General features: G+C 44.4%; 1 protein-coding gene across 5 annotated transcripts; it reads left to right on the top strand.

Moving 5' to 3' along the window:
* Positions 1-1,585: 1,585 nt before the first annotated feature.
* On the top strand, positions 1,586-12,308 carry tnfaip3 (tumor necrosis factor, alpha-induced protein 3). 5 transcript variants are annotated; one of them, XM_046071432.1, is made up of 9 exons: positions 1,586-1,815; positions 3,436-3,846; positions 7,937-8,127; positions 8,471-8,612; positions 9,126-9,296; positions 9,408-9,588; positions 9,861-10,852; positions 11,081-11,286; positions 11,497-12,308. In XM_046071432.1, exons 2-9 carry the CDS (start codon positions 3,540-3,542, stop codon positions 11,770-11,772), a joined length of 2,466 nt encoding a protein of 821 aa, XP_045927388.1. In that variant the 5' UTR covers positions 1,586-1,815; positions 3,436-3,539; the 3' UTR covers positions 11,773-12,308. The 5 variants fall into 5 exon arrangements, with proteins under 5 accessions (XP_045927388.1, XP_045927390.1, XP_045927389.1 ...); XM_046071434.1 differs by lacking the exon at positions 1,586-1,815 and adding an exon at positions 1,931-2,024; XM_046071433.1 differs by lacking the exon at positions 1,586-1,815 and adding an exon at positions 1,977-2,115.
* Positions 12,309-12,322: the final 14 nt, after the last annotated feature.

Here is a 12,322-nt window from a genome sequence, read left to right as displayed (position 1 = left end):
AGCTTGGGCACTGGGAAGGTGTTGCAGGCATTTTAAAATTTTTGTGGAATTTTACAGCTAAACAAATAATGAATTACTTGAAAAATAATCAATAATCCATTAATACTGAAAACCATAATTTGCTGCAGCTCAATGCTGAATAAATATGTGTTGCTGTGGGCACAAAAATGGTATGCAAGAACCTAAATACAGTGACACGATATTTCTGTCTCACACACACACTTACACATCCAACCACACAAATGCAACACACTGGTATTTGTCCATTTCATCTAAATGTACATATGTATGTAAAGGTAACACCTTTCTGCTTCACCTATATGCTTACACCAGCCGGTCAAATGTGCCAGTTGGAACAAAAGTACAGAGTTGTGACTACTTTTCTATTATAACTTCTATATTGGTAGACCGCAGTAGACAGTTGGTGTACGTTGCCACACACTGATGGCTCAGTCACTGGTAATACAACTTGTTAACCACCATAACCCACAGATGCTGTAGAGTTTCACTGTTTTAACATCTCTGACAGCGACAGACAGGCTGGATGTTGGGTGATGGATGCTGTATACTTTTGCTAAATATGTATACGGAAATATGGTCTGTTGATGTTTGGTACACACCTAAATTATGAAAAACAACTTCATTGTAGGGCCTTATGTGAAGCAGAATTTAACCAAAAGTCACAGGTGCATTTACATTAGCTATAGAAACATGTATGTTTTTTGTTTCCCTAAAGAGAAAAGTATTTTTTGTAATGTGATTTAGGTAAAATTAATTTAAGGGATATATATACACTGCACACTGCACAGAACTTAATTTCTGAATTATCCTGGTTGATGTGCATTTTAGGAAAGGGAACCTTTTTAGGGTGGATATATTATATGTAGAGATTGTCACAAAGCTCTTTGTTTGCAATATAATGTAAGAAGTTATGTTCTTATTTGACAAATGTTTGCATGTAACTGTATTTTTTGGTCCATATAGGCTGGGCACTTGAATGCGCATGACATAATAGATAACATAACTAACTTATTAACTGCATGTGCATCAAATGCGCCCAGCATGGTAGCAGAGAGCCCGGATCTGCTTGTGAAGTGCTTTTGAGCCAGATATCAAATCCCTCTGAGTAGCATAAAGCCTGTTTTGCAACAGACAGTCAAAACTGTATCACATCATCACTGCAAAATCTGTATTCACTCAAACATAAATACACAAATAAATACAGACATTACACGCGCACATTCAGTCAGCTAGTCAAAGTCCACTCATCATCAAGGGATGAGTTTTCTTTCGCTTTCCTGACTCATTTGCTGAGGCTGGACTCATTGCAGGATAATGATTTATTTCTAAGGCTGTCTCGTGAAATAGAGTATGACGCGACCTGTCTGTCTCCCTCAGTGCTGCTCTTTGTGCATAGTAGGTGGGATATGCTTTTCAGTATTGAGTCAGACAGAAAGAGACCCCCCTGGCGGCAGTGAACTGCAACTATCCAGGTTGTGTGTGTGTGTGCGTGTGTGTGTGTGAGAGAGAGAGAGAGAGAGAGAGAGAGAGAGCGAGGAAAATGGGTGGACGGAAAGTCCCCGTGTGGAAATCCCCTTGACTTGGGCTTTTTCCTTTTTTATAAAAACTATCCTTTGCGGACGTGTGTACTCTTGCTTCGCAAGCTGCGAGCGCTCCAAAATAGACCTGATACTGAAGGAAAGAGAAGGTTGAATGGCGCCGAGGACCGCTGCGGTGAGGCTGAGTGAAGTGGCTGAGAGAGGACTAGCCTGAGCATCCGGGAGGGCTTTGTTATTACCCCGACATATTACACAGGTAAGACACCCGTCCCCCCTCCCTTTGCCTCCCCATGTGAACAACGTTTCTTACCAAGTAGGGTGAGACTTGGTGGGGTACATCACGTGTGGGCCTTGGGTAATGTATGGTCGTGTTTCTGGGGACATGGAGGAAGCTTGAAGCCTGCTCACGACAGTGGCTTTGACAGCCATTGTTTACAAAGACGTCACCCTCAAGCGGATAACAGGGTATTTAAAACAGCCAAATGTAGCATGGCGCCGCTACACCGTATCAGTACTCGAGCTGTGAGACGCGATTGAAGGCTACATTGTTTAAGAGGTAGTTGTCATTGGAATTACGTAAGCCTTTAACGTCAGCAAAGTCTCCTGTTATTGTGTTTCTGTGTAGCCAGCCAGCCTAAACCGCAGCGTCCACCGCTGTCTGTCTGCCAACGGTGCGAGCACACCAAACAGCGATTGATCGTTTGTGCAACATGCTCACTGACATCCAGGTGTCTGTTGTCCACTCCTTCATGTGACTAGCCCTTTAGCATGGCCTAGTCTGTTGTTGCACCTGCTGCTGTTTGGATAGCAGAGGCACAGGGCCCACTGTAAGCCAAGTATTCAGGTGGTTTAAGTGTGAACGTAAACAGTGTCCACTGACTGGCAGCTTCTGAGCGGTTGATATGAGGATGTTGATGAAAGTTAAAAAGTCAGCAAAACTCCAGGCCTACTTGCTGACCATCACTTTCTACTTCCCGTGAACTGCTGACACTCTCTCCATTTTAGCGAAATATTCCTTTAAAACCTTAAGAGTTGCACACTTAAGCAAGCACTGTACTCTTCTACAATACTTCTACTGTCAGGTTGTGTATTGAAGCTTTTTTAAGTACCAGCCATAACAAAGCAGCAAGTATCAAAACTGTCCAGTAGTGAAAAGTTATCATCAAATGTTTGGCTGTATTCTTAGTTTTGTTTATTTATCCTTCAACATTTCCTAACATAAATAAGCGAACTTTATAACTTTAAGTTGTATTTTATTCAGGCAAAAACTCTTGTACAGCTGCTTGTGTTCAGACAACATTAAACAGCAACATATTAAGAGGTTTACATACTTTGTTAGATGGGCGAAAAAACAAAATGTTTATCTTTCTGAAACTCTGGTATTGAGAACTGTGTCATTTTGGTTTTGGTACTGACACTCTATGTTTTTAAGACTTAATGCAGACCTTGGGGCAATCAGTGTGACCTTCCCAGCAGCCTGGGAAGCCCTGGGTGGCCGTCAGTTCAAGTCTGGAAAGCACCAGTTTATTGTTGGAAAGGCTTTGAGCTCAGTGGGACACTGGGGCGCCCTGTTTTGGGAAACTTAAAAACCATCAAGACGAAAAGGAGAATTAAAAGAACAAACAAGAATACAAAGGGTTCTCTGTGTACTTTATTCCATTTGGCCCACCAGAATCTCCAGTGAAAAAACACCATACAGCTTTCACTCTGCGCTGATCTTATGTGTTGGGTGGTTTCCCAAACAAACTGTAAATTAAGTTGTGTCTTGGGTCTCAATTAATAAGGAAGGGGAATCTCCACTGAAATTTTCCCACAAGTCTACACTATTATTTTCTACTGTGAAATAACAAATCCACTCTCCTTTCTCTCTATCCAGTTTCCACGTTGTTCAGTCAGCGTCGGTTGGTGCCTCCTCCTCCTCCTTTCCTTCTCCTCGTTCCTCCTCTCCCCTCCTTCCATCCACCTGGCCACACATCCGCCATGTCGCAGGGTCAGAACTTCCTCCCAAAATTCCTGTTTGTCTCCAACCTGCTGAAAGCGGTGAAGATCCGCCAGCGAGTGCCCAACGACGTGGTGAAGCCGGCTGCCAGCGGCGGCCTGCTGCACCACCTGCGGGGTATGCACCGTTACACGCTGGAGATGATCGCCATGAACCACTTTCCGCAGGCCTTCAGGGAGGTGGTGCAGGCTGCCATCCTGGACCGAGCAATGCAGGCCTCATTGGAGCAGGAGAAGAAGCTCAACTGGTGTCGGGAGGTGAAGAAGATGGTGCCCTTACGTACAAATGGTGAGAAAGATTTTGCTAATGTTTAGGATTTGTTCTGGAGTCTCCACTAAAACATTTTTTTAAATCATTTTTTTACTTAAAGTGCCAGGAAATTGGTAGCATTTTGGTGAGGTTTGGAGATGTTTAATCAGAGGTTTTGATTTGTGGTTTAGCAGTTTTGTGCTTCTGGATTATTTTATTAATACATGTTGTTTGAGCAGGAAGTTCTGGTGGCATTTTATATCATGTTCAACAACAGGAACAACACATTGGTCACAGGTGACTTTTTTTCCTTGATTTCAGGAACTGTAACGATCTTCAGCGTTCAGGGCGGAGGATGTGTTTTGCTTTTGTTTCATTTTCTGTGATAGTGGAGGTTCGCATTTATGAGTCAGGGTTATTTGATATGTAAATTCGGAGATGTCATTACTCACAAGCAAGGTTACTGTAAATGACAACAATGGAGGGACACAGTTCCGCTTTCACATACGCTCATTTAGCAGCCCCCTTGACTTTACTGTGCCGAGTTGAAGGTTTGAGTTCAGTCAGCCCATTGCTAAGTCATGTTTTCTGTTACGGGGATGTTGTAACACGGGAACATCCCAGAGTAGGCAAACATTCAGACATGGGCCTGATTACTTTTGATCATAGCTCTGTACTGGGAAATTCTCTGGCGTCACATGTAGGACTGTTATTTACTGTCTATGATGTTTCAGACCCGACTATTTCCACAGTTTTTCATTTAGGGGTATGTCCCCTCTGTTTCTGTGTAGGTGTGTGTGTGTAAGGAGTGTGAATGTCAGTGGATCTTAAAACATCTCAATTATTTTAATAAGGCAGGTGGGGAACTTCAGGTAATTTTACCTGAAGTTCCCCACCTGCCTGACTGACATAGCTTTATGTCATTGTCTTTTGACTGTCACAGCTCACCGGGCCTTGTTAAATTAAATGTGACCAAATCCAACTTTGTCTCACCAGGCTTTTAAAAAATCTATATTGCAATAACTTAAACACATCTGGCATGTAAATCAGACTCAGGTCTATTTTTAGATGAGGGGGGGAAAAAATCAATGTTTGAAGGGAAATATCAGCCATAGCACTCACAACAGAAGAAGGAAGCGGAAATCAAGCTGTGTTACAAGTTTGTCTTAAATATGTGAGTTTCCAGAGGAAATGGTGTCTTTTTTTCTCAATAGGATGTGATTCGCATGTGACATTGAGAAATTCCTGTATCAATCTCATCTCAAAACTTACTTTGAACAGTTACTGGACAGATGAGGAACTTGCTGGATGTTTTGTGTGTTGTTCATGCTTGCTTTTCCATAAATAGTGAAACTCGTGTGAGGGCCCCTGGCGATTCTGAAGTTAGTAATGACTAAAGGAGTTACTGTAACCCTCATCAACACATGGTTCCTCTTCAGAAAGACCCCTGAGTTGATGTCAGACTCTTCTGACTTCTGCTGCCAGTAACCTGGATGGGATTTCCTGGCATGTGAAGATGATGTCATAAAGATGAGACAGAATTTAGAGCCAGAGCATCTAACTCTGAAGGACCCAGACATGACTTTGAACAGAGGACAGACAACACACACACACACACACACACACACACACACACTCACAGAGGACTGACTGACTGCTGCTGAGTCACTGGAGCTCAGCAGACACAGACACAGACACAGACGGAGACAGAACGTGAGAGATCAGAAGTCCGTCAATGAAGGTCCAGTCAGAGCAGGTCATATTAATCAAGCTTTTCAGAGTCATAACACGATCCGTCTCCACATCGTCTGGGACCGAAAAGTACCCATTAGCCCAAAATACATTTCTTAGGTCATCATCTGTGTGAATTTACAACAGATTAAAAACCTCTAAACTAATTTTAGTCTTCCCAAAACCCAGCTTCTTTCCCAGACTGGCAGAAATATTGACCATCATAAAAGCAAAACGGCATCATAAAGCGTTCATTCCCTGACTATTAAGATAACTGCCTTCCTGTTTCGTGCAACTTTTCCATCCAGTGAAAAAAATGCGTTCAGTGCGTCTTCTGTCTTGAGTGTCTAGGATGCATCCGTGGGTTTTTCCCAAACAGCATCCCATGTCTGTCATGTGTCCCCAACAGGCAGGATTTGTTCAGCTACAATACACAGACTCTACATACTGTAGTAGCAGGCACACAAACTGCCACAGTGTTCTTGCCTTATAAGTACAGATTTCTGGTTCCTCTTGTGTGGTATGTGGTATCCACATTATTTGATTAAAAACATACTGCGGTGTAATATCTCCAGTTCTTATCAAAGCAGAAGCAAAAAATAGTCTTGGCCAGGACTTGTTTTGTTGGACTAGTCTCACTAGACAGCTTTGCACACAAAGAGTGGGATCGCAGATGATGTGTGACACAAACCCAGAGCCTCATTGGAAAGCACAACATTGCAAACTTGTGGGAAGTGTCACCTGGATGGCAACTAGATGAGGATTAAGCCTGGTCCTACACTGGTGTGTTTTCAGGAAGTGTCCCAGCTTGCTACAGAGGAAGCGTCTATATTTAGACAGATGGGACCAGCAGACCGTCTTTCATCTTTAGTCATCAGGCATCTCAATTCATGGTCAAACGTCTGTGTGTTTTTTGGGCATTGTGCACTTGTGATTATACATTTGTTTTTGGGCGTTTGTGCCTATTCCTGTGTATGTGTCTTTTTTGAGGATGGTGCTGTTGACGAGGACTTTTCTCACTAGAGAGCTGTGCATTTTATGTTTTTGTTGAGAGTGATGCAAGAGCGCCGTAATGCAACAAAAGCTAGCTAGTCTGAAATAGGAGTGGATATTTTTTTTTTTCTCAAAGTATAGTGGGCTCTTCCTTGTGATTAGTGAAAACTAATGTCTCACATTACAGTCATCTCGCACCACAGATTATGTTATTTTGAGAAATTTGATCACAGTTTGGCCTGTGGCATTTGACACTTAAACAGTGGCTGAACTCATTTTAGATTTTTTTGTATTGTGGGCTAACTTTTTCTTAGCTGTAATTTAAATAACCTTTCCTGTCTTGAAATGTGAATTATTCTTAGATTAGAATTATCTTAGTCTGAAAGTTTTGATTTGTTTTGATGCAGCAGTACTACACAAAGAATGCTGTGTACGTTCCAGGTGTGTGTGTACTCTTACCAGGTAAACATTACTGAGCAAACAAGGACAGATCATAAAGTTTGACAGAATATACACATTACAGTGCATTTGTGAGTGTGCATCAGCGCTTATTAATCACAGCCTTCATCGGGTGTTGATTGCAGTAGTAAGATAACATTCAGTCTTGTCCAAGCCACACCCCTGTGGAAAGTCCAGGACCAGCTGAGTAGCATTGATGATTTGGGATCACAGGAGGGGAACATGTACAAAAGCAGAAGTTAACAGGGAAATTCCTGTGTTTAGTGTGGCAACAGGGTTTTTCATTGCTACGCACATTGACAAACATGGGCTCTCCTGTTTCACAATGAGAAAAAGACCCAGTGCTGCCATAGGAGACTAAATAAAAGTCCAAGGTTTTTAGTTGCACAAATGCCTTTTGAGAAACCAACTCTTTATTTCTCTGGACGGTTAGTAGAATATAGAGGAAGCAGTTTTCTTTGACATGAAACGAGACAACCAATTTTTGTAGATTAAGATAGTAAAGGAGTGGCATTTAAGTTTTCAAAAATGGATTTTAGATAAATTAAGGGCAATGTTTCTCAGGTCAGCTGGCTAAAAGTAGATCTTTGTCTATAGTATGTGTGTACTTTAAGACATGTGAGGGTCATATAATAGTGTAGACACCAGATAGTGCGACAACCGGCCCGACAGCCTGGAAATCCCCAGACTTTTGGTACGCTTGTGTGTGTGTGTGTGTGCGCGCGCACATACTGCAAATGTCTGTTGTGTATACTGTGTGCACGCTGCATTTGCGTGTGCGCGCGCACATACTGCAAATGTCTGTTGTGTATACTGTGTGCACGCTGCATTTGCATGTGCGTGTGCCCCTGCACAATTTTAGAAGTGCGCGTCCCTTATAAAACAATCAACTACGAGCATGCTAACATTGAATGTGTTTGCTTGCCTCTTCTGTGTGTGTCTATAGGAGATGGGAACTGTTTGCTCCACGCAGCCTCTCAGTACATGCTGGGTGTTCAAGACACAGATCTAGTGCTTCGAAAAGCCCTCCATGGTGTTTTGAAAGAGACGGACACTGGCGTCTTTAGAGCTCGCTTCCAGGCAGAACTGGTCCAGTCCCAGGAGTTCACCCAGACTGGACTCCGGTACACCACCATGGTATGAAGATTAGACTTGGTCCATGTCAAAAGCTTTTTCCATTACTTTGCATTAAAATATTTGCTTGATGGCAGAAGTATGAGCAAAAAATAATATAAAAACGTATATGCTAGCGAGACAGTAAAATTGGTCTGTGGTTATGTCTTTTGTATCCATGTATGCAAACTGCAAATAAGTAAAGGAAATATATTTGTTTATATGCAATAATTCAAGCTGTAGTATAAGCATACATCCTTCTGCTTATTTTTCTTCCTAAAAATTACTTTACACAAATTGAATCCATTACACAAGTGTCCACAAGTTCATATCCTAACGTTTTGTGTGTGTTGTTGTGCTGTCCCAGAATTGGGAGGAGGAGTGGGAAAAGATTGTGAAGATGGCGTCTCCTGTCTCCAGTAGCAACGGCCTCCAGTTTGACTCTCTGGAGGACATTCACATCTTCGTCCTCTCTAACATTCTCCGCAGACCCATCATCGTCATCGCAGGTACCTGCTTTTTTTCATCTCAAAGTATGTTTATGGCTCCTTATTAGTCATATTTACTACTTACATACTTATAGTCATCAAAGACTCAGTGGTCTTGTTTCAACATGTCTTTCAGTAGAAGAAGGTGGAGGTCTTGTTTTGAAGTCTTTATGTGTGTTTGATTTTGGTTAGCGGATGTAGAGTGGATCTTGTATGGAGGGTAAACATACAGAAACTTGTTTTAAACTATATCGGAGTTTCCAAGGATGTAAAGGGATGAACAGACATGTTCTTTGTTGTTCTTGCCATGTACTTGTGATTTAATCAAATGTTTCTGTATTGGCACTCTGCATAGATAATAAGCCTTGCTAACATGTTTCATCAAATTATCCAAATTTGTTACCTCCTTGAAAGTTGAAAGTTTGATTTAATTCAGGAACATGCTAACAATAAATCCTATACAATGTGTACTAAAAACATATTTAAATTGTTGGACAATTATTTTTCTCTTCAATCACTGTTCTTTTTTAACAGACCAGGTGGTCAGGAGTATGAAATCTGGCTCCTCCATCTCTCCTCTGAATGTGGGTGGGATTTATCTGCCGCTACACTGGCCTCCCACGGAGTGCTACAAATACCCAATAGTGCTCGGCTATGACTCCCAGCACTTTGCACCCCTCATCACCATCAAAGACAGTGGTCCAGGTAGGAAACGCTAAGAGACAGTTATGTAGCTGGCATGACATTGGGAGTAAGCCTATTATGAAGTTGCTTATGTTTTGCTTTGTGTGTAACGTCTTGGTTTGAATTTCCCAGAGATCCGAGCAGTACCGCTAATCAACCCAGGACGGGGGGGCTTTGAGGAGCTGAAGGTTCACTTCCTGATGGAGAAAGAACAGCAGCAGAAAGAGAGGCTTCTCAAAGACTACATGCTATTGATAGACATCCCCGTCATAGGCTTGGGCTACGATGCCACACGGATCATCAATGCTGCACGGTACCTACAGATCATAATTTCTGTCCCCTAAATGGACAAAATGGAAAAGAAAAAGTAAAAGATTAATATCTCAGTTGTAGGTCCTGGCCACAATTTTAAATGCAGTTTTGCAAGTTTGCAACTCAGGAAGGAAGAAGTTTATTTTTAGGTTGGTGATCACAAATATTGTAATGCAACATGTTTACACTTTCGGAAACCTATATTAACTTAAATTTAACGTAAGTATAACACCACAGAAAGTGCAGTAAAGCATTGTATGTCTTTGTTCTAAGGCTGGATGAGGGGAACCTCCCTGAAGACATGAACCTGATGGAGGACTACCTGCAGCTTGTCAACCATGAGTACCAGCGGTGGCAGGAGGACAAGGAGCAGGCATGGGCCGCCCAGCCGCAACGCCCACCGCCCTTCTCCGTCTCCCAGCTCTCCCTCATTGAGATCCGTTGTGCCACACCACGATGCACCTTCTATGTCTCTGTTGACACACAGCCTCATTGCCATGAGTGCTTTGAGAAGCGACAAGCCACTACTGGTGGAGGAGCGAGGATAGAAGGGGTGGTGCAGACCAAGGGAGGAGGGGTACAGGGTGGGGTAGGAGTGGTAGGGGGATCAGAGACTGAGGTGAGCTCCAGAGGAGCCAGAAGTAGCAGCCCCCCATCCTCTTCGTCTGGGAGAGGGGTGTCCAGCCCCCGCTCAGCCCCACCTACCGCTCCCAGCCTCAGCCTGTACAGTGAAACTCATGCCATGAAGTGCAAGACACCTGGCTGCCTCTTTACCCTTAGCGTGGAACATGATGGACTTTGTGAGCGCTGCTTCAACTCCAGGCAGAACCATGGACCCCCTGGTGCTGGAACAGCTGCTACAGGACTGCCAGGCCCCAATGGGGGGTCTACAGTTCCCCACCCGGCCCAGGGCTCCGGCTGGACCCAGTGGGGGGGTTGTGAGGCAGAGACAGAGCGCTGCAGCATGTGCAGACAGGAGGCGTTCAGGATATTCAATGGCCTGTGCCCACCCTGCATGCAGAGACAGCAGGCTCCAGAGAGGGGAGAGCCGCAGCAGAACAACCCCAGGACTGAGGCTTCTTCATCAGCTTGGAGCCAGCCCAGGGAGGCTGAGCGGCCATGCCTCACCCTAACCCCAGGGCACACTTCAGCCTGGCAAGCCCCTCTGGCCCGCCCTTGTAAACGATCTGGCTGCCAGTTCTTTGGGACGCCAGAGAAGTTGGGTTTCTGCACTATTTGCTACGTAGACTATCAGACCAACCACCGTAAGTCCTTAAACTAAACTGGAAAACTTCAATCATGTTACAGAGTTCAGACATAAAAAATGTCTTACCAAGGCCGTAAAGTTATTTTAAGCATAAGTCTGTTAATAAGTTTGTTTTGCATTGTAGGAATTATTTTCTGTAATGTTCAATATGATTTGTATTTCTCCTTCAAATGTCAAATGCAAAATCATATAGGACATTGCTTATGTTGGAAAATGTCTGTTCCAGACCTGACCCCTCCCCCTGCCCCGGTCCAGAGCCGGCATGGTTTGGAGGCAGGCTTCCAGAACGCCTCACGGTGTCGTGGGCCTGGGTGTGGTGCGGTCGGCAAGGCAATGCTGGAGGGCTACTGCGACAAGTGCTACGTCAAAGAGCAAAGCACACGGCTCAACCAAGTGGCACATCGCACACCACACTCCCCTCCTCTGGTCATGGTAGGTGTTTGTCATACATTCTTAACTCCTCCTTCCTTGCTGTCCCCTGTGTCATCTGTTGTTTTTGTCTTATCCGTCCTTTGTTTGTCTTTGGTGTTCTGTGATTCTCGCTGCCGGTTTTCTCAACTATGGTCCCCAGTTGCCTTTCATTTGCCAATTGACCTTTCTCCTCTTTCTCCTTGCTCCCCCTCTCTTTCTCTGTACAAAAAGCGTGACCGAGCAGCCAAACCCAGATCTTCACAGCAATCCCAGACCCAGACTCAGTGCCGGCGAAGTGGCTGCAGTAATGTGTCCCCGGGTTGCACAGACCTCTGCCCAGAGTGTCATACACGTGGCCAGGGTAGAGAGGCGGGCAGACGGGCGCAGGCGCCCAAAGAAAAGTCCAAGCAGCGGTGCCGGACGCAGGGCTGCGACCACTACGCCAACCAAGAGAAACAGGGCTACTGCAATGAGTGCGACCACTTCAAACAGATTTACCGCGGCTGACCACATACATACCCACGCATGCAACGATGATGACGATGACGACACATCGCTAGCACGCTAGAGCCGCTGCCCTGCTGTGGGCACCTCATGCCAGTCAATGCACCTCTGATACTAACTAACCAACTAACTAACTAGCTAGTGACTAACTAGTAACCTTATGGCCTGAAAATCAACCCCCCCTATGTAGAATGTGAAGAGAGAGTGTGTGTACGTGGGGGGCTGGGGGGGTGAGTGAGTGAGCGAGTGCGTGCGTCTGTGTGTGTGTGTGTGTGTGTGTGTGTGTTCGCAGTAGACATGGCCTCCAGAATACCTCTTTGTGCAATTATTATTATCATCTGATGTGCCGTGTGCACTTACACAGTGAGAGGTTTGGCTACATGTCAGAGCAACTGACTTAACTCTTGTGTACAATATGTATTTAGAGGTACGCAGTGAATCGTGCCGGACAAAATGATTGTATGTTGACATAACAAGAAGCATCTGACATTGCTTTCTAGACCACAGCCAAGGATTTATACACCCCCCCCCCCCCCCCCCCCCCCCACCCCCC

The sequence above is a fragment of the Micropterus dolomieu genome, linkage group LG15 (assembly GCF_021292245.1).
Source record: "Micropterus dolomieu isolate WLL.071019.BEF.003 ecotype Adirondacks linkage group LG15, ASM2129224v1, whole genome shotgun sequence".
NCBI lineage: Eukaryota > Metazoa > Chordata > Actinopteri > Centrarchiformes > Centrarchidae > Micropterus > Micropterus dolomieu.
The sequence above is the reverse complement of the archived record's forward strand: the minus strand, read 5'-3'. Positions and strand labels throughout refer to the sequence as shown.

Bases quoted from the DNA above. Each gene is read 5' to 3' on its own strand.
- tnfaip3 (XM_046071432.1), top strand. From the start codon at position 3,540: ATGTCGCAGGGTCAGAACTTCCTCCCAAAATTCCTGTTTGTCTCCAAC. The intron at 8,613-9,125 runs GTACCTGCTTTT...CTTTTTTAACAG, and splicing joins ACCCATCATCGTCATCGCAG to ACCAGGTGGTCAGGAGTATG. The intron at 9,297-9,407 runs GTAGGAAACGCT...TGAATTTCCCAG, and splicing joins CATCAAAGACAGTGGTCCAG to AGATCCGAGCAGTACCGCTA.